The sequence below is a fragment of the Heterodontus francisci genome, chromosome 38 (genome assembly GCF_036365525.1).
Source record: "Heterodontus francisci isolate sHetFra1 chromosome 38, sHetFra1.hap1, whole genome shotgun sequence".
NCBI lineage: Eukaryota > Metazoa > Chordata > Chondrichthyes > Heterodontiformes > Heterodontidae > Heterodontus > Heterodontus francisci.
In genome coordinates, this window is record NC_090408.1 from 15537452 (window position 1) to 15559749 (window position 22298).

At 41.9% G+C, this 22298-nt stretch overlaps 2 protein-coding genes across 2 annotated transcripts in view; one reads left to right on the top strand and one right to left on the bottom strand.

Moving 5' to 3' along the window:
• Nucleotides 1-8710, top strand: part of LOC137352315 (lamin-B3-like) — a 45965-nt gene extending 37255 nt beyond the window's left edge. The window contains exons 9-10 of the mRNA XM_068017599.1: nucleotides 6736-6782; nucleotides 7082-8710. Of these exons, the coding sequence (XP_067873700.1) occupies nucleotides 6736-6741 (6 nt within the window). The 3' untranslated portion in view covers nucleotides 6742-6782; nucleotides 7082-8710. The remainder of the gene's footprint in view (nucleotides 1-6735; nucleotides 6783-7081) is intronic.
• Nucleotides 8711-18509: 9799 nt separating this feature from the next.
• Nucleotides 18510-22298, bottom strand: part of LOC137352317 (E3 ubiquitin-protein ligase MARCHF3-like) — a 35421-nt gene continuing 31632 nt past the window's right edge. Inside the window, exons 5-6 of the mRNA XM_068017606.1 lie at nucleotides 19783-19992; nucleotides 18510-19540 (exon numbers count right to left, since the gene is read on the bottom strand). Of these exons, the coding sequence (XP_067873707.1) occupies nucleotides 19382-19540; nucleotides 19783-19992 (369 nt within the window). The 3' untranslated portion in view covers nucleotides 18510-19381. The remainder of the gene's footprint in view (nucleotides 19541-19782; nucleotides 19993-22298) is intronic.

Here is a 22298-nt window from a genome sequence, read left to right on the forward strand (position 1 = left end):
TTACTGTTGGAAATGTCATGAGTGATATAGAGGAGACATGGTTACATAATGAGTAAGGTTAACTAATAACAAATGACTGATTCGTGTTGTATGATGTCCTGTTCACTAGTTGTATAAATATCCTATTCAGATCTTGCCATGTTTTGTGTTTAGACTGTGATTTAGATGGGGGCGTGTATTCAGAAATCCAATTGTGTTATAGTTTATATAACGTAGTTCACTTCTTCTCCCTGCTAAAAACAAAAATGATGTTTTTGACTCCTTTCTCTTCCTAATTCTGATGATTTTGGCACAGAACAATCTACCATTCTGACATCCAGTTTTATTCACTCTCCGTATGTTTGCTGGATCTTCGAGGATATGGGCTCCAGCAAGTTCCAATTGTGTCTTTCAAATTATCTAAGTGTCATTGAGAATATTGATATTGTGATATAAAGTGATATTGAGGATGCCCAGTTCCTTTAGGGGAAAATAAGTTGTTTTTCTTGTAAATGATGAGCTGACACACGGAGTGGAATTGTGACTGTTGGTATCCTGTTGAAATAGAGATTCACTGCATTGTTACTATAACTCATTCTTTCCAGAGCTTCAGTAAGACCTGGAGAATATTCAGGCTTGGGCTGATAAGTGACAAGTAACATTTGTGCCACACAACTACCAGGCAATAACCATCTCTAACAGGAGAACTTAACCACCTCCCCTTGACATTCAACGGCATTACCATCACTAACCTGGGGGTTACCATTGACCAGAAAGTTAACTGGACAAGCCACATAAATACTGTGACCACAGGAGCAAGTCAGAGGCTGGGAATTCTGCAGTGAGTAATTCACCTCCTGTCTCCCCAATGCCTGTCCAGCATCTGCAAGGCACGAATAAGGAGTGTGATGGAATACACTTGCCTGGATGAGTGCAGCTCCAAAAACACTCGAGGCTCGACACCACCCAGGACAAAGCAACCTGCTTTATTGGCACCCCATTCACCGCTTTAAACATTCACTCCCTTTACCACCGACGCACAGTGGCAGCAGTGTATACCATATACAAGATGCACTGCAGCATCTCACCTATCCTTTGACAGCACCTTCCAAACCCGCAACCTCTACCACCTAAAAAGACAAGCGCAGCAACTTGCATCACCTGCAAGTTCCCCTCCAAGCCACACACCATCCTGACGTGGAACTATATCGCTGTTCCTTCACTGTCGCTGGGTCAAAATCCTGGAACTCCCTCCCTGACAGTACTGTGGGCATACTTGCAAGAAGGCATCTCACCACCACCTTCTCAAGGGCAATTAGGGATGGGTAATAAATGCTGGCCTTGTCCATGATGCCCATATCCCATGAAATATTAATAACATTTGTATTCCTTACTTCACCGCCCCCCCCTCCCCCTTCCATAGATCTTTACAGTCTAAGCTTATTCCCACTTAGCCTTGGTTCAGTGGTTGCATTCTTGCCTCTAGGCCAGAAGGTTTTGGGTTAAAGCCAGCCTGAGTTGCTGTCTTTCAGATGAGACATTAAATAGAGGTCCTGTCCACCCGCTTAGTGACTGTAAAACATCTATTGACATTCTTTGAAAAAGAGATGGGAGATTTCCTGGTGTCCTGACCAACTTTCCTCCATCAGCAAATATCACTGTAACAGTTACCTGATCATTTGTCATCGCTCTTTGTGAAACCTTTATGCACAAATTGGGTACCACAGTTACCTGCATTACACGTTATAAAAGTATTTAAGATATTGGATGTAAAGCACTTTGGAACATCGTGAAGATCTGAAATGTGCCACATAAATGTGGGTTAAAACTTTTTTTTCTCTTTGTTCTTGGTATTGTTTTTGCAACGAGGGATCTTCATTTTTAAAAAAAACCTCCACTGTCAGGTGTGCAAACAATGCAGGTGTATTTTGGAATTGGGAGATAGAAGACTAGGTTATACTTTAATTAGTGTGCACCATTGCATTGAGGTGGGAAGGAATAAAATGGGGTGTTAATAGATTTGTTAGTCATGTAACAACTTGATCAATTGTCTTCCTTTGTAACAATTTTGTTAAGTCAATATTTTTGAATGAGCCTTTCCCACCCTTCTGTCATTCTATCAAACAACATATTTGATATTCCACTTTCTCTTTCCACATATCCATGAATTTGTTTCATTCTGATCTACATAAAATGATTATATTTGTTGATTCAGTCCCAAGACAGCCATTATTTTGAAGAAGTCATTATTTTGAAGACAAGGATTATCCTTTCTTTGACCTCCTTGTCTTGAGAGACAATGGTTAAGCGCCTAGAGGTGGTCAGTGGTTTGTGGAGCAGCGCCTGGAGTGGCTATAAAGGCCAATTCTAGAGTGTCAGACTCTTCCACTGGCGCTGCAGATAAAATTGGTTGTCGGGGCTGTTACACAGTTTGCTCTCTCCTTACATTTCTGTCTCTTTTCCTGCCAACTGCTAAGTCTCTTCGACTCTCCTCTCTTTAGCCCCGCCTTTATAGCTGTCCGCCAGCTCTGGCAATCGCTGGCAACTGACTCCCACGACTTGTGGTCAATGTCGCAGGACTTCATGTCGCTTTTGTAGACATCTTAAAGCATCGACATGGACGGCCAGTGGGTCTGATACCAGTGGCGAGCTCTCTGGACAATGCATCCTTGGGGATCCTGCCATCTTCCATGCGGCTCACATGGCCAAGCCATCTCAAGTGCCGCTGGCTCAGTAGAGCGTATATGCTGGGGATGTTGGCCGCCTCAAGGACTTCTGCGTTGGAGATACGGTCCTGCCACCTGATGCAAAGGATTCTCTGGAGACAGCGAAGATGGAATGCGTTGAGACGTCACTCTTGGCTGACACACATTGTCCAGACCTCGCTGCTTTAGAGCAAGGTACTGAGTACACAGGCTTGAAACAGTCAGACTTTTGTGTTCCGTTTCAGTGCGCCATTTTCCCACATCCTCTTGGCCAGTCTGGGTCATTCAGTCCCAAGACAGCTAGTAAATGTTTGAAGTCATTATTTTGAATACAAGGATTATACAGTAAACCAATTAACTCATTCTCAGTAAAGCACTCTTATTAGTTGTTTGTGCTCTCTGTATTTATCATCAAATTAAGTTTGAAAAAATGTTAACCATTTTATGCAAAACCCTTCAGCTAATAGTTCGTATTTAAATTAAGGGTTATAGTGGTGCCATGTATCTGTGCTCCAAGCAACACCACAGAATAATGGGACTTGTATGAGATTTATAGTTGTGAACGTGAGTTAACAGTCTTGGCTGCATGACTGAAGATTGTTGGTACTTGGAGGGGGAGGCATTTTCTCCTCAAGGGAGAAAGGCCAGAATGAGTCACCATGATTGCTCTTTCACATTTATTGAAAAAAAAATTAGAATGGTAGAAATCAGAAAGAAGGTGGCTCTAGAATTGTAGAATCCTGCAGCACAGAAGGCAGTCATTTGGCCCTCATGCATGTGCAAGATGCTTGAAAGGGCTATGCAGTTAATCTCACTACCCCACTCTTTCTCCAGAGCCTGGCAAAGTACCTGTCCTCTTGAGGCTGCTATTCAGCTCATGGGGGCTTGGGTTGGGAACAAATGGGGAAGAAATCTGCTGCGCAAAGGAAGTTGAGCTGATCCAATATAAACCTGTTTGGAAAGCTGATCCAACTCATTGATCTTGAAGTCTTATTGTCTCCTGTTATTTTCCTAATATGGCTGGCAAGATGAAAAATTGTTCAGTTTCTTGAGTTAGCACTGTAGTCTAGCACAAATAGCTGAGGGTGTCCTCATAAGAACATAATAAATAGGAGCAAGCGTAGGCCATTTGGCCCCTCGAGCCTGCTGTACCATTCAGTCAGATCATGGCTGATCTAATTGTTTGCCTTCACCCACTTTCCTGCTTGCCCCTCATTACCCTCGACTCGCTTGTAGATCAAGAATTTGACCAGCTTAGCCTTGAATATATTCAATGACCCAGCCTCCACTGTTCTCTGGGGTAGAGAATTCCAAAGATTAACAGTCCTCTGAGAGAAGAAATTCCTCCTCATCTCCATCATAAATGGGAGCCCCCTTGTTTGAAACTGTGTCCCCTAGTTCTAGATTCCCCCATGAAGAGAAACATCCTCTCAGTATCTACCCTGTCAATCCCCCTCAGATTCTTTTACATTTCCATAAGATCACATCTCATTCTTCTAAACTCCAGTAAGTATAGGCCCAACCTGCTCCACCTTTCCTCAGAAGACAATCCCTTCATCCCAGGTATCAACCTTGTGAACCTTCTCTGGACTGCCTCCAATGCAAGTATATTCCTCCTTAAATAAGCAGACCAAAACTGTATACAGCACTCTAGGTGTGATCTCACCAACGCCCTGTACATTTGTAGCAAGACTGCTTTATATTTATTCTCCATCCCCCTTGCAATAAAGGGCAACATTCAGTTTGCATAATTAATTGCAGTACCTGCATGCTAGCTTTTCATGATTTACGTACGAGGACACCCAGATCCCTCTGTAATGCAGCATTCTGCAATTCTGCAGTCTCTCTCCATTTAAATAATCTGCTTTTCTGTTCTTTCCACCAAAGCAGACAACCTTACTTTTTCCCACATTATACTCCATCTGCCAAACTTATGCCCGCTTACTTAACCTATCTATATCCGTTTGCAGACTCTGTGTCCTCCTCACAACTTGCTTTCGTACTTCCCATCGTAGCATCAGCAAATTTGGCTATAATACACTTGGTCCCTTTGTCCAAGTCATTAATATAGATTGTAAATAGTTGAGGCCCCATCACTGATCCCTGTGGCACTCCACTAGTTAGTTTGCCAACTTGAAAATGACCTGTTTACCCAACTCTGTTTCCTTTTAGCCAATCCTCAATCCATTCTAATATATTATGCTCAACACCTTGAGCCCTTATGCAGTAACCTTTTATGTGGCACCTTTATTGAATGCCTTTTGGAAATCTAACTACATTACATCTACTGGTTCCCCTTTATCTGCACTGCTTGTTACATCCTCAAAGACTCTGTCAAACATGATTTTCCTTTCACAAAACGATGTTCACTCTACTTGATTGTATTATGATTTTGTAAATGCCCTGCTACTAATACCTTAAGAGATTCCAGCAATTCCCGATGACAGATGTTAGGCTAACCGGCCTATAGTTTCCTGCTTTCTGTCTCCCTCCTCTCTCAGAAGTGTTACATTTGCAGTTTTCCAATCTGCTGGGATCTTTCCAGAATCTAGGGAGTTTTGGAAGATTACAACCCATGCATCCACTATCTCTGTAGCCACTTTGTTTGAGACCCTAGGATGCAGCACATCAGGTCCAGGGAACTTTTCAGCCTTTAGTCCCATTTGTTTTCCTTGTACTTTTTCTCTAGTGATAGTGATTATTTTAAGTTCTTCCCTCCCTTTTGCCCCTTGATTTTCTACTATTCTTGGGATTTGTTGTGTCTTCTGTGAAAACGGATTCAAAATACTTGTTCAAAGTCTCTGCCATTCCCTTGTTTCCCATTTATTAATTCCCAGTCTCCTCCTCTGAGTTTACCTGGATAATGTGTACTTTTTGTTCATTTGTGATTTTAGTAAAATGGTGAATGTTTAATAGTTTGTGTTTTTGAATTTATATGGCTACCTTAGAAGAGTAAGGTCACAAGTTATTTTAGTTTAGTTTTGAGATACAGCACTGAAACAGGCCCTTCGGCCCACCACGTCTGTGCCGACCATCAACCACCCATTTATACTAATCCTACACTAATTCCACATTCCTACCACATCCCCACCTGTCCTGATATTTCCCTACCACCTACCTATACTAGGGGCAATTTATAATGGCCAATTTACCTATCAACCTGCAAGTCTTTGGCATGTGGGAGGAAACCAGAGTACCTGGAGAAAATCCACGCAGACACAGGGAGAACTTGCAAACTCCACACAGGCAGGACCCAGAATTGAACCCGGGTCGCTGGAGCTGTGAGGCTGCGGTGCTGACCACTGCGCCGCCTTTAACATCATGTATGACAACTACATGCATTAAACGTATTTTGATACAGCCATATTTGCCGGACCATAAGATGCACCAGGATTTTAAAAGGAAATATTTGGATGTAACCTTTGGACAATACAGCATAAGACAATTTTAGGTGAATCTTTTTCCAGAAAAAAGTGTGTCTTATGGTCCAGCACATATGGTACTTTTGTTTCATATTAGAACATTCTAGCTGCATAAAAATGCCTGAGTGAATTATAAAGCAATAATTTTGATTTGATGAGATCACAGCCTGCAGTAAATTAAATTATGGTCAGAAGTCACTGGAAGGGATCAATTATTGGCTTGAAACTATCTGATGAATTCTGTTCACCATGCTTTTTATGGTGATTTTCATGTTCCCTGATTTTAAAATCTGGAAGCTTCCTGATTTTCTATGTTGGATCACCAAAAACATTGCATTTTTAAGACCGCTTGTAAAAGTACCAGAGTTTTTAAAATGGTAAAATGTCCTTTGTGAAAAAAGGCAAAATTCAGTTGTCTCATTGTATGTCCAGAGACTACTTGGATCTTTTTTCGGGACTGCAATGATCCCTTTTTAAATTTTTATTAAAACATTGGGGTTTGGAGTGGGGAGGGCTGATTCCTAGAACTGTATTTATATTTGGTAATTCTGTTCATGTATAAGTTTCTGTAGGATTGCATATTTTTCTGATGTCATAGTTATTTCATTCTGTTTATTTATTCCTACTAGATGTGATCCTCATTCTCTGTTTTCTGCATTGCTTTATCAATTTGGGTGTAAGTATGGAGGTATAAGTAGGTTGCACACTTTCCAGCAGAGATCACAAAATGCTGAAACTTTAGCTGATTTCTCCCCTCCCTCCCCCACTGATCAAAAGCTACTGAAACTAATTGAGTTGTTAATTCTACTTCTGCTGAGATCATCTAATTCAATGTAACCCTGAAATTGAACCTCTTGTTTCATGATCAATATCCTGCTACATGCTGTCATTGCCAACTGAACTATTAGAAGAGATCTTAACCTTTATTTAATTCAATGCATACAATAGATTGAATGCTGTCTATTTGGTTTCCAGAGTCATGCTGAGAATGAAGCCCCAAGCTGTACTATAATGTAACAGCTAAAGCCACAGATTGTCAGGGCCGAATCCTTCAGCAGATGAATGTATTTCTGATTTAGTTTTTTTGAATGATTACTTGGAACATAGAATTGTGTCGGTTTCAGAAGAAATGTTTGATTTTTAAAAAATGAGTGACTGCTGGAACACCTCATTAAATGAAGTAATCTTGGCATCAAAAGGTTTCTAATATCCGAGTACTGTAATGTTTAAAAAGATTCATTCTTAAGGTGATCTGAAGCATTCTGTAAGTGCAAGAAAAATTTGTATCAATGTAGTTGTTTACTATGTGAAAAAGCAGTGTTATCTAAAAATGTAAATCTAAAACCGCACAGTCCTTTGGATACCTCGAGTTGAAACTTTGACTATTTTATTTAGCACATAATGTAATCCAACATTGAATCAATTACAGTGCAGGCTTGAAATGGAGCCGACGCTAGCAACTCCAATCTAAATTGTTTCTGCTTAATAGAAACTGTCAATCTTTCCATTTTAGATGCGAGAGAAATGAATCCTTCCAAGTAAATTTTCCTTCAGATAGATGTTCTCATTAATGGAGTCCCATTAAGTCGTGTCACGTCATACATTTTTGTCAAAATACTGCTAAGTTGTAAAATTATTTTTTTTTTTGCTTTAGCTATTCATTCATGACATCTGTATAAATGAAAATGATGCACGTATAAAAAAAATTACTTGCTCCAACAAATGTGATAAACTCTGGAGAAATTATATGAAGACTCTGATTATATAACTGAAGTGGCCTTTAAGAGTGATTCAGCTCAGTAATTTTATTTTCATTTGGGTCAGTTTTGTTTGATTAGTGCCCCCACCTCCCCAACACACACATTCAATTTCTATCTATCAGCTGTCACCTTTTAGAAGTTGTGTTTGGATGTGAGCGACACATTTCTTTGTTCTTTAATTCCTGACAAATTTTAGTAAACTTCAAGTGCAATAATAATCAATGAGTTCTTAATGAAAAATTGCTGCTTCATGAACATTTGCTGGAAATCAGATATTTCAATTTCAGCCAGCTCTTAAATTTGTTTTCTTGTTTAGTTTAATTTAGAGATACAGCACTGAAACAGGCCCTTCGGCCCACCGAGTCTGTGCCGACCATCAACCACCCATTTATACTAATCCTACATTCCTACCACATCCCCACATTTCCCTACCACCTACCTATACTAGGGGCAACTTATAATGGCCAATTTACCTACCAACCTGCAAGCCTTTTTTGGAGCACCCGGAGAAAACCCACACAGACACAGGGAGAACTTGCAAACTCCACACAGGCAGTACCCAGAATTGAACCCGGGTTACTGGAGCTGTGAGGCTGCGGTGCGAACCACTGCGCCGCCTGTGTGTTACCTACTAAAATCTCAACTTTACTTTTTTTATCCCCCCTTCTGTCCTTGCTTGTCCCTTGCCTTCCCACCCTCATCTTCCAGGAAAAAGAATTACAAATGAAAAATCAGCCTTGGATGCACAAATCCACTTGTAGTGCAGCTTATATGTTGTCATTGATTTAAGATTAGGGTGTCTTATTTCTATATTCTTTGTACCTATGAATAAATTGTTATGTAATTGAGGATTTTACAATGTATTCAAATTATGAAATATTAACTTGAAGTTTCAAATTTACTACATTAATAAATATCTTTTATACTGTGCTATTTCATTTTACCTCTGTTTTCCTTATTTTTATATGGAGCTTAAACTTGGTGAAAATTATGTATTGGTTTTGCTATGTCACTGAATATCCTCACACCAATATAGTTCTACATCCCAGCGAGCAGGTTGTCATTGGAGAGTCCAATCTCCAGCAGTAGTGTCGATCACAAGATTTGGTGGGTTCTTACCTGCCCCCCATTCTATGCTCGTCTGAGGGGACAAGTTTTTTTCATGCAAGGTCTTGACAAAAATGAGTTTAACACAAAATCGACCCTTAAGTTTGCATACCAAGCTCAAACTAATCTAGAGATTCAAATCCACATCATTCCCTTACGTAGGGGTTACAGCAGGGTTATCCAACCTTTTGCGCAAGGGGGGCCACATTACAATTTTTGTTTTACTTTGGGGGCCGGTGAGAAAATTTCAGAAAGATAAAGGCATTAAACATTTATCTTCCTATTCATCAAAACAACAACGAAGGTGCATTTTTGTGAAGAAGCTTTAAATGAGAAGACCAATTTATTGACTTTCTGGTCACTCTATTGGACACTGATTTAGATAACTGGCATTTTTTTGCTTGCACAAGTAATCAGTGTTTGCCTGTACACATGTAGCAATGTGGAGTATTCTGGATAGATGTCTCTCTCTGCCAGGCTTTCTCTGCCCTTCTCTTTCTCTGTCTTCCCCACCCACCCCCCCTCCCCCCCCAACACTCTATCTCTCTTCCACCTCTCTCTTTCTCTTTACCCTCTTTCCTCTTTCTCCGCCCCTCTCTGTCCCCCTTTCTCTCTCTGTCCCCCTTTCCCTCTCTCTCTCTCTCTATCCCCCTTTTATTGTCTCTCTCTATCCCAATTTCTCTCACTCTGTCTCAGACAGTTGCAGATAGCAGGAATGCTCAGCTGGTGCTTGATCAGTTTTTGTAAATCGCAAGTCAGTTTCGACCTGCCAGATTCTGACATCAGGAACAGCAGTGTCTGAACATTGGACAGATTTGGGGTTTTCTAGCAGTCTTTTAAGAAAAACTCCAAATCTGTCTGAAGTTCAGAAACTGCTGTTCCTGATGTCAGGATCTGTCAGCTGTGAAATTGATTTGCGATCTTCTTTAAAAGCCGCTCTAACGATGCAGAATTTCTCATCTCCAGTCACCGACCCCCGGTGAGGATGAGGAACAGCCCCGTGTCCAGTTTGCAGCCACGGATTGGATGGAAACCTTTGGCGAGTCGGATGTTGGACAACCCTGGGTTACAGTTACATGTCCTATGAGACCCAGGATTTATCTACTGGCTACCTGTCAGGTTTTCATTGTTCTATACTGGTTGTATCGGATATAATTTAAATAACAGTGCCAAACATCAATGTGAACACATTTTATTTATTTAGAGATACAGCACTGAAACAGGCCCTTCGGCCCACCGAGTCTGTGCTGACCAACAACCACCCATTTATACTAATCCTACATCAATCCCATATTCCCTACCACATCCCCACTGTTCTCCTACCATCTACCCACACTAGGGGCAATTTACAATGGCCAATTTACCTATCAACCTGCAAGTCTTTGGCTGTGGGAGGAAACCGGAGCACCCGGCGCGGAAACCCACGCAGTCACAGGGAGAACTTGCAAACTCTGCACAGGCAGTACCCAGAACTGAACCCGGGTCGCTGGAGCAGTGAGGCTGCGGTGCTAGCCACTGTAACGCCCCATATAATTCATAAATCAGCAGTATTACACATGGTAAGAATGACTGCAATTCTAAAGAGGCAGCAAAGTGTGTAGAACTGGCTGAATATTTTGTGATGCCCCTGTAAATTGAAGATTGTAGGTTAGCACTTTAACGGCAAAGAATTCTTGGAAATATTGTGATTTTAATGTGTAGGAAGCAGGGCGAGGGCAGACTGGTGGTGTGGTTCTTTATTCCTGTGACCTACACAATAGCACCAGTTCAATTTTTTTTCCCCCACAGCAATTGGACTACGTTCCTTACTCCAAGGTTCATGTTCTGTCTAATTAAACCAGTTCTTGTTCGTAGGTTTCAGGTTAGATTCACAGTTTGCTCAATTTACTTGTTTATATTGGCACAGTTTGTGTATCGTCTCCTTTTTCAAGTTTTAATTTTGAACACCCATTGCCAAGTGTGTCATTCTGGATCTAATTTGACCCTAAAGAGACTACTGAGTAAAGGCTGGCTCGGGTCTGCAAATGAAACATGACCTGAGCCCAACAGAACCACATCCAACCTGAGCCCGAGTCCTGCCATTTTTTCCAACGCCTGACCCGACCCGACCCGACCACCAGAATGTTCAGTTAATCTAGCTTCTATTTTTCACTTTTTAAGCTTGTGCAGATAAGCAACAAAAACTGTAACTAGACTTGAAATGTTGTTTAAAAAGTACATTAAGATTGGAGCCACGTGTCTGAGAGGTGATAATGTGTCAGACCCGGCCCGACCCGAGCCTGAAAGCCAGACCCAGAAGAGCGACCGAAACTCAACACGTCTGGTCCCGTCGGGTTGCCATGCTCTAGTGCTTAGCTACCCCACAAGGAGGATAGTCACCAGTTGGTTGTTAAACTGACAAGTGCAGGTTTTATTCCTTGCTAATGAATACCAATACCAGCAGCACCTCGGAAGCAACAAAGCAGAATGTTCAGTATCAAACGGAAATGTACTGTCACTATCCTGCTGACTGCAGCACAGACACACATCATACTACAATTGGAGGTGCAAGGCTTCAGCAGCAGCAGCTACCAACCTCTGTTTCATCACATATACCTTCAGCATGTGAATGAACATTACAGGGTCATGGCTGGAATACCTCTTCACCAAAGCCCTTTTCAGGGATATCCAAGTTCAGCACTGTACTACATTCACTCATCATCAACTTGGTTAATGCAAGACTTTTGGCAGAGTTGTGCTGTGCATGTGAGTGACTTTACCTTCAGGGTGTTCATGACTGGTTAGTGTCAGTCAGAGTTCTCCCTTCCAGACAGGAAACAGAGTAGGGATAAATGGGTCTTTGTCCGAATGGCAGGCAGTGATTAGTGGGTTACTGCAGGGATTGGTGCCAGGACTCCAGCTATTCACAATATATATTAGTGATTTAGATGAGGGAACTAAATGTAATATCTCCAAATTTGCAGATGACAAAAAACTGGGTGGGAGGGTGAGTTGTGAGGAGGATGCAGAGAGGCTTCAGGGTGATTTGGACAAGTTGAGTGAGTGGGTTAATGCATGGCAGATGCAGTATAATGTGGATAAATGTGAGGTTATCCACTGTGGTAGCAAAAACAGGAAGGTAGATTATTATCTGAACGGCTGTAAACTGAGAGAGGGGAATATGCAGCAAGACCTGGGTGTTCTCGTACACCAGTCGCTGAAGGTACGCATGCAGGTGCAACAGGTGGTAAAAAAGGCAAATGGTATGTTGGCCTTCATAGCAAGAGGATTCAAGTACAGGAGTAGGGATGCCTTGCTGCAATTATACAGGGTCTTGGTTTCCTTATCTGAGGAAAGATGTTCTTGCTATAGAGGGAGTGCAGCGAATTCATGGGATGGTGGGACTGACATATAAGGAGAGATTGAGTCGGTTCGGATTATATTCGCTGGAGTTCAGAAGAGTGAGGGAGGATCTCATAGAAACCTATAACATTCTAACAGGACTTGACAGGGTAGATGCAGGAAGGATGTTCCCGATGGTGGGGCAGTCCAGAACCAGTGGTCATAATCCTGAAAGGTCTACCCCATATTCTGAGACTGAGATGAGGAGAAATTTCTTCATCCAGTGAGTGGTGAGCCTGTGGAATTCACTACCACAGAAAGCAGTTGAGGCCAAAACATTGTATGTTTTCAAGAAGGAGTTAGATATAGCTCTTGGGTCTAAAGGGTATGGGGCGAAAGCAGGAACAGGCTACTGAGTTGGATGATCAGCCATGATCATAATGAATGGCGGAGCAGGCTCGAAGGACCAAATGGCCTACTCCTGCTCCTATTTTCTATGTGTTTTTCCTGGTCTGAATCACTGTAGCCCAAATTTTACATTGGGTGGGAGGCCCATTCCACTGGCCAAAAAAGTCAAGGGCAAGCCCACCTCTGCTGGTCCCAGGAGGCACACCAGGATTTTATGCCTCCCAGGCTCTTAATTGGCCTTGGATGGGGCTTCCACCCTCTGAGGCAAAAAGTCCTGCCTCCAAGAGCTGCTCTCAGTCCCAGCAGCGTCTCTGGGAACGGTGGCCATTTCTGTGACTGCACCCAGCCTCAGCAGCAAGAGGGGCACTGGCCCCGGGCTGAGGGAATGGTTTTGGTGGCCTCGCTGGTGACAATCAGCCAGGGCTGGACGGGCAAGGCAAAGGAGGGTGGGAGGCGTGTTGTGTAATGGGGGCAGTTCAGCTGTTGAGGGGGAAAGCCCTCTGTGGGGGCACAGGGTGCCCAATCAGGCGGGCCTGCACCACCCCCCCCCCACCCCCAGCCCACAAGGAAGCTGGCAGGTTTTACCTGGTGGCCTCCTGGGATACCTCTGCCAGCTGTCGGCTGCCCCCTCAACTCAATTTTACAATACCCCCCACCAGCCCGGTCCTGCGGGTGGGTGTAGAATTCTGGCCAATAGACCTCAGGAAGATTTTTAATTGCATGCTTATAATGGGAGAAGCTAACCATCACCCCTTGACATTCAATGGCATTATGATTGCTGAATCCCCCACTATCAACATCCTGGGGTGTGGTTAACCATTGACCAGAAACTGAACTGGAGTAGCCATATAAAAATACTGTGGCTACAAGAGCAGGTCAGAAGCTAGGTGGCGAGTAACTCACCACCTGACTCCCCAATGCCTGTCCACCATCTACAAGGCACAAGTCAGGAGTGTGATGGAATACTGTGCACTTGACTGGATGGGTGCAGCTCCAACAACACTCAAGAAGCTTGACACCATCCAGGACAAAGCAACCCACTTGATTGGCACCCCTTCCACAAACCTTCACCCCTTCCACCACCGACGCATAGTGGCAGCAGTGTACACCATCAACATGATCCACTGCAGCAACGCACCAAGGCTCCCTAGACAGCACCTTCCAAACCCGCAACCACTACCACCTTGAAGGACAAGGGCAGCAGATGCATGGGAACACCACCACCTGCAAGTTCCACTCCAAGCCGCACACCATCCTGACTTGGAACTATATCACCATTCCTTCACTGTCACTGGGTCAAAATCGTGAAACTCCCTTCCTAACAGCACTGTGGGTGTACCTGCCACACATGGACTGCAGTGGTTCAAGAAGGCAGCTCACCACCAGCTTCTCAAGGGCAATTAGGGATGGGAAATAAATGCTGTCCTAGCCAGTGACGCCCACATCCCATGAATGAATTTTAAAAAATTTAGTGCAATTCCTGGCTGAAGTTGGCATCCGCCTGGACCTGTGTGCTGAAATGAAAGAACCCTGTATCCTTTAAAGAAAACCCTTTGAGGTACTCACCACAAGTGGAATGCCTACCACCATATCCTACTAGTTAACCTGTTCAAGATGGCAGGTAGAGTGTACAGGAGTCCCAGGTGGGTCCATAACATTTTCAGCAATGAGCAAAAGTGCTTACATAATTTTCAGAAATGTCTGGAGGAGACACTGTAAGCTGTTCCTGGATGATACCATCTGATACATTGTTGGTGAATTTATTGAATAGGTTGGGCAACATTGAACAACTTCACCTCTCCCCTTTTTCAGGAAAGCTAAGTTTAGTGAGCCTCCCATCCACCTTTACACAGGCCTTGGTGTTCAGATAAATCAAAGATCTCCCTGTGTACTCGCATAGATTCCAGGGCTGAGTTGAAAGTCTTGGGAAAATGAAAGAAATGATTTTAAGTGGGTTTCCCAAGAGTCATTCTGTGCTCTGCAAATAAAGCCACTACACATTCCATATGAATGGAATCCAATTAGTTGAATTCTGGTTACTGTCTGCCTCTCAAACATCAGATATTCCTGCCATGACAACCCAAATAGTTACTTTGTGGACTACTCATTTCTGAGCTTCTGTGGTGTATTTTGGGATTGTAACAGGACCCTTCTTGTACTTTGGAGCACACAGGCTGTACGTGCCTCAAGCAGAACTTTATTTTCTAGCCTCAGGTGGTCAGCTGTACAGTGACTCAATGTTTCCTGGTATAATTCATTGGACCATTACTGTTCATCTTGCTGCATCAGATTTTAAGGAATTTGACTTCAGCAGCATCCATGCCTGCTACCTCACCAGTAGTTTGGCAAGACATCACCTTCCAACCTTTATGCAGATGTTTCTTGCTACAGGGTGTTGTGTCATGCCAACTTGGCATAATATTTTCTTCTACCCTTAAGAGTACTCTTGTGAGTTTGTTGTAAAGAACTGGACTCCCACTAGTCATAAACAACCTCATCAATTATGAATGATAAAATACTTTTAAGCAATAAAAAAAACTTGGGATCATTTGTGTGTCATTATTTACCTTTTCAGATGAATGTATCCCAAATGGTCATCAGCCTCAGGATAGAGTCAAACAGCACTGAAACAGGCCCTTTGGCCCACGCCAACCATCAACCACCCATTTATACTAATCCTACATTAATCCATTTCCCTCTCCCATCCCCACCTTCCCTCAATTCTCCTACCACCTTCCTACACTAGGGGCAATTTACAATGGCCAATTTATCTATCAACCTGCAAGTCTTTGGCTTGTGGGAGGAAACCGGAGCGCCCGGAGGAAACCCGCACACTCACAGGGAGAGCTTGCAAACTCCACACAGGCAGTACCCAGAACCGAACCCAGGTCGCTGGAGCTGTGAGGCTGCGGCGCTAACATTCGCCACTGTGCCACCCCTAAAGGCGGTATTACATCATCTTTGCAGCAGTGCTCAAAAGCTCTCTTCCCCATTTGTGATTGACTTAAAAGGATTTGGCCTAGTCGATAAATGGGTAGCAGGCTTTAGCTTCAAGTTGTTTCAGCCCTGTTGAATCAGTCATCCAGGAACCCATAGATATAAAAGCACATAATGTATGTGGAGCGACCCCCTTGGATAGTGAGATGATGCAGAGGAGAAGTGTCTTGAATGGTTGCTTTGAAATTGCTTGGAATGAACTGCAGATTAGGTGAAGTATAGCCTGGCCTTCTGCAATAAAATCTGATTTACTGTTTTTAAGTTTTCCATAATTTTAAATTCATGGCCCACTGAAAATAAACACATAGCATCATAGAACGATTACAGCACAGAAGGTCATTCAGCCCATTGTGCCCGCCTTGGCTCTCTATAGGAGCAACTCAGCCAGCCTCACTCCCTCACCTTTCCCCGTAGCCTTGCAAACTTTTTCTCTTCAGGTGCTTATCCAATTCCTTTCTGAAAGTCATGATTGAAATTTGCCTCCACCACACTCTGATGTAGTGCATTCCAGATCCTAAACAGTCGCTGTGTAAAAAGGTTTGTCATTTCACCACAGCTTCTTTTGCCAAAAGCTTGAAAACGGTGTCCTCTGGTTTTTGACCCTTCCACCAATGTAAACAGTTTCTCTTTATCTACTGTCTGGACTGTTCATGATTTTGAGCACTTCAAATTTACACTCAATCTTTTCTTCTGTAAGGAGAATCACACCAACTTCTCTAATCTATGCACGTAACTGAAATCTCTCATCATTGGAACCATTCTCATAAAACCTTTCTGCAGCTTTTCAAAGCCTTCACATTCTTCCTAAAATACAGTGCCCAGAATTGGGCACAATTTCCAGTTGAGACCAAACCAGAGTTTTATAAAAGTTCATCATAACTTCCTTACTTTTGTACTCTGTGCCTTAATCTATAAAGCACAGGATCCCATAAACCTTTTTAACCACTTTTTCAACCTGCCCTGCCACCTTCAATGATTTGCATACATATACCCCCAGCTCTCTGTTCCTGCACCCACTTTAGAATTGGACCCTTTATTTTATTTTTTTTTAAAGTAATGATCCTCATACCTACCTCGAGGGAACACACACTTTCAGTCTTTCAGTTTCAAAAAACAATTCTTCACCATTATTACCATTTTGATGAAAGATCACAGACCTGAAATGTTAACCGTTTCTCTCTCTCCACAGATGCTTCCAGATCTGCTGTGTATTTCCAGCACTTTGTTTTTATTTCAGATTCCCAGCATCCGTAGTATTTTGCTTTTATCTTCACCATTACTCTCTGTTTCCAGTGACTCAGCCAACTTTGTATCCATGCTGCCACTTTCCCTTTTATTCCATGGGCTTCAAGTTTTCTGGCAAGTCTTTTATGTGTCACTTCATCAAACACATTTTGGAAATCCATATACATTCTATCAACTGCATTACCCTCATCAACCCTCTCTGTTACCTCATCAAAAAACTCTATCAAGTTAGTTAAGCATGATTTGCCTTTAAGAAATCAGTGCTAGATTTCCTTAATTAATCCATACTTGTCCAAGAGAGCGTTCATTTTGTCCTGGATTATCGTTCCTAAAAGCTTTTGCACCACTGAAGTTAAACTGACTGGTCTACAGTTGCTGGGTTTATACTTGCACCCTTTTTTAAACAATGGTAACATTTGCAACTCTCCAGTCCTCTGGCACCACTAAGGAGAATTGGAAGATTATAGCCAGTGCCTCCTTAAATTCCACCCTTACTTCCCTCAGTAGCCTTGATGCATCTAATCCGGTCTTGGTGATTTATCAAATTTAAACACTGTCAAACTTTCTAATACCTTCTCTATCAATTTGTAGCCCATTCAGTATCTCAACTATCTCCTCTTTCATTATGACTTAGGCAGCATTTTCTTCGTTGATAAAGACAGATGCAAAAGTATTCATCTGGTACCTCAGCCATGCCCTCTGCCTCCATGCATAGATCGTTTTTGATCCATAATTGGCCCCTCCCATCCTCTTACTACCTTTTTATTATTTATATGCCCAGAGAAGACTTTGGATTCCTTTTTATGTTCGGTGCCAGTCTCTTGTGTACTCTTTCTTTGCCTCTAATATTTTCTTTTTCACTTCCCCTCTGAACTTTCTATATTCAGCCTGGTTCTCACTTATATTATCAACCTAACATCTGTCATACACCCACATTTTCTGCTTCATCTTACTCTCTATCTCTTTCATTATCCAGGGAGCTCTGGCTTTGTTTGCCCTACCTTTCCCCCTCTTGGAATGTACCTCAACTGTACCTGAACCATCTCCTCCTCCATTGTTCCGTTTTGCCTGCCAATCTTACCAATTTACCTGGGACAGATCTGTTTTCACTCCACTGAAATTGGCCCTGCCCCAATTAAGTATTTTTTACTCTGGGTTGTTCCTTGTCCTTATAGCTAGTATATTTACATTCCAGTTAACATTATTCAAACATACAAAAAAAACATTCCACATATCACATTACTTTTTTTATTCTTAAACCAGGATATCATTCTCAATATTTAATTTCAACAGCAAAGAGATGCTAATTATTTAATGTCCAGTGCTGTGTGCTCATTTGATGTGACTTCATTTGCCTCATTGGCTTCGCAATCACTTAAGTGGACAAAAAGCAGACAAGGTCATTAATCCATCATCTAGAATCTAGCTGAAGAATTTAGGAAATTAAGCAGCGTGAACCATTTCCAGACTTTGAAAGTATCTTTTATAGAACGACAGGCATTGAAACTAAAATAGCTCTTCTTTTGTTATCACCAAACTATTCAGCTTGGAAAACTGAAACCAGGATTAAAATGAAATATTAACAATTGCATATCAGTTGCTTGTATGGTTCACGTTAAAAATTATATATTTAACTTATTTGACTTGGCCTCCTCTGTGCTTATGATTCATCCAAACAAGCAAACGTTGACATTTTCATTTTGAAGGAAAATACACAGCTGAGAAGTGCATTGGACTTATAAACAGCTTTTTGCTCATTTGTTTAAAGTGCCAGTGTGTAGCATTCAATAAACTGTTTAAAAGCCTCAAAGGTAATTGTGGATGGGTGGTTAGTGTCTAATGGAGCATTGCAGTCCCTGACAGCTCCTCCCACCATTGCTAAGCCTATGCCAGACAACATACCAGTTGCAGCAAAATCCATGTATTGTCAGAATTTAATGGCTCCATATCTAAATTAACACCAGTGGAAAGCTACTTCCTACCTGGTCATTTTAATTACCCCCATGAGAAAATTACTTTACTCGGAAAACTAATTCACCGCACCTTAATAAGCTTGATCAAATAACATAAGTATTCTCAAAAAATCATGAAGAATTTCACTTCCATTTTTGGTAGGTGGAAAACATGGACTAGTGCACTAAAGAAAAAAGAAATTTTTGGTTTCCCACCAATTCTAATATCCATCTTTGCCTTTGTTACCATTAAATGGTAATAGCAAACAATTCCCAATACAAATCAATACAAATACAGCAGAGGAAAGGCTGGTTAAAACTAGCAGGGTTCATTGAAAAGTCACAGTACAACTGCTTAGTCTACATTCTTCACCCATCTTCACACTGACAAAAATCCATCCTTATTATTTTCTATAACAATCCAGAAGATTGCTCCCTCTTTCAGGCATAGTACACTTCAACATTCAATGCAGTTCTTTAAAAAGTTAGACAATAGTCTCTTTAGAAACAATAATGTTCGAGTTTCGAGCCAGAAGATTGGGTTGGTTGCTAAGTAGCCCTTGTGATTTTGGAATAAGCAATTTAACATTCTGGTTGGTCCGTCTCCATTCTTTGAGCAGTCGAATGTGGTATCGAAAAGAAGCCTGTAGCCGAAAGTAAGAAAGGTATATTAGGTTTTAAATCAGTTTTGCACTTTATCAGTTTAGTAGATTTTTGTAAATGCAAGTTGTGTCCTGTTAACTCCTACTTAGCAATTTGATATTTGTGCATCTTCTATAAACCTGTGACAGTGGCTCTCAAAACATTAAGCACTAGAATGAATGTACTATATGTATAAAAATATACTTCTAAATGAATTGCACATACATTTATAAAAGATACTCACAGTGGTCCAGAGTAGGTAAATTGTAATTAGGACAGCTGAAAGGATAAGAAGCCCAACTGCTTCTATACTGCTACTGAAGTAAAAATGGTCAACTGTCCCTTGGACACACAGCCAGCCCGACAAACTGGCCAAGGGGGTAATGAAAAGAAAACAAATAATGTCTCCACATAGCATCCTCCTCTTCTGTTGCAGTGCAGGATCCTTGAGCCACTGGAAAAATGGATAGAGAGTCATGGAGAGTCATAGAGAGATACAGCACTGAAACAGGCCCTTCAGCCCACCAAGTCTGTGCTGACCAACAGCCACCCATTTATACTAATCCTACATTAATCCCATATTCCCTACTACATCCCCACCATTCTCCTACCACCATCTACACTTGGGGCAATTTACAATGGCCAATTTACCTATCAACCTGCAAGTCTTTGGCTGTGGGAGGAAACCGGAGCACCCGGCAGAAACCCACGCGGTCACAAGGAGAACTTGCAAACTCCGCACAGGCAGTACCCAGAACCAAACCCGGGTCGCTGGAGCTCTGAGGCTGCGGTGCTAAACCACTGTATATAGGTTTAAAAAAAACTGTATCAAGTTACCTTTTTCAGGCTACCAGTGTGCTTATAATACTCTGTGATTGGTGCTATGTGGATTGTTCTATGCAGTTTTCAGATCAGTAACAAATTCTCATAACCATCCAGCCTGTTGCCCAACTGTTGCAAAAAATACTTGTGAATTTCCTAGGCTGCTGCTCATGTTAAGGGAAACAATGCATTGTTTCATGAGAATAGGAGATCATTTAGCATGTGAAACATCATGCATTACGCTGCTGCTACAGATTAGCTGTGCACCCTTTTATGGCTGCAAAGTTCAACTGATATATGTCACCACTGGGGGAGTTTATTGAATAGTTATTTGACAATGAGGCGAGAGATTACAACCCTTGCTTTGTTGGTTGAAATAGCCTTCAGCCAGTTTGGTCCTGGTAACTTTTTGTGCATAGAGAGTTTATTTATATGAATGCAGACATTTGAAAAGTGTTGAGAGAGAACTTTACATTGATCAATGTACAATGCCTGAAGTGTAAGACATGTGCCAAACAGGAAGTGATGACAAATCTTATAATGTTATATATAAAGAACAAAGAACAGTACAGCACAGGAACAACCTCCAAGCCTGCACCAATCTTGATGCCTGTCTAAACTAAAACTGTCTGCACTTCCGGGGTCCGTATCCCTCTATTCCCATCCTATTCATGTATTTCTCAAGATGCCTCTTAAACGTCGCTATCGTACCTGCTTCCACCACCTCCCCGGCAACAAGTTCCAGGCACTCACCACCCTCTGTGTAAAAAACTTGCCTCGCACATCCGCTCTAAACTTTGCCCCTCGCACCTTAAACCTAGGTCCCCTAGTAACTGACTCTTCCACCCTGGGAAAAAGCTTCTGACTATCCACTCTGTCCATGCCGCTCATAACTTTGTAAACCTCTATCATGTCGCCCCTCCACCTCTATCGTTCCAGTGAAAACAATCCGAGTTTATCCAACCTCTCCTCATAGCTAATACCCTCCAGACCAGGCAACATCCTGGTAAACCTCTTCTGTACCCTCTCCAAAGCTTCCACGTCTTTCTGGTGGTGTGGCGACCAGAATTGTACGCAGTATTCCAAGTGTGGCCTAACTAAGGTTCTGTACAGCTGCAGCATGACTTGCCAATTTTTATACTCTATGCCCCGACCAATGAAGGCAAGCATGCCGTATGCCTTCTTGACTACCTTATAGAAGCTAGTGCTGACTTGAATTGTATCATTTGCAATGAAAACAATTTTACCCAGGTCCATGAGTTTTCTGCCAGATGACAGAAAGCAGATTTATCAGCATAAATAATATTAGCTGACTCACATGATGCTGAGCTCTCAGAATTTGATTTAAAATAAGATTACTATAAAAAGGACCTCGATGCAATGTGTCACTTCAATTTTTACAGAGGCTCAAATATTGAATGATTGTGGCAATTGGAAAAATGAAATTATGAATCTACCTCCCTATTTAAAAAAATTTACATTTTCAAAATCATTCTTTAAAGTCAACCATTTATAGAACTAGATCATTTGAAAACTTCTGCTCTATACTACTTCATCAGGAGTATAAATTGAATATTCGGGACTGGAGCAGGGAGCACATGACGTCTCACTGCTAAAATAGAGGTGTGTTTAAAGCACTCTATCCCTTTAAGCTCATTACTCAGGCACTCCTTGTGGAGAAGAGGTCTAAATGGGCAATTGTAGATTGCAACTGTAGGTTAATTGCTGAGGTAAGTTTCTGTAGATGAGCAGCTGTTTCTAAATATCTGGCTCCTACACTTGAAGAATGGCCAGATAATTATTATCTATTAAAAAGCATTTGAAGTTTATCATCTGAAGTTTAGTATTTGAAGTTTGGCTTGTGAAGTGTGACAGTTGCATGTAGGATACAAGACTTTACATCAACAAAACATACAGACTCATAAAAACTTACAGCTA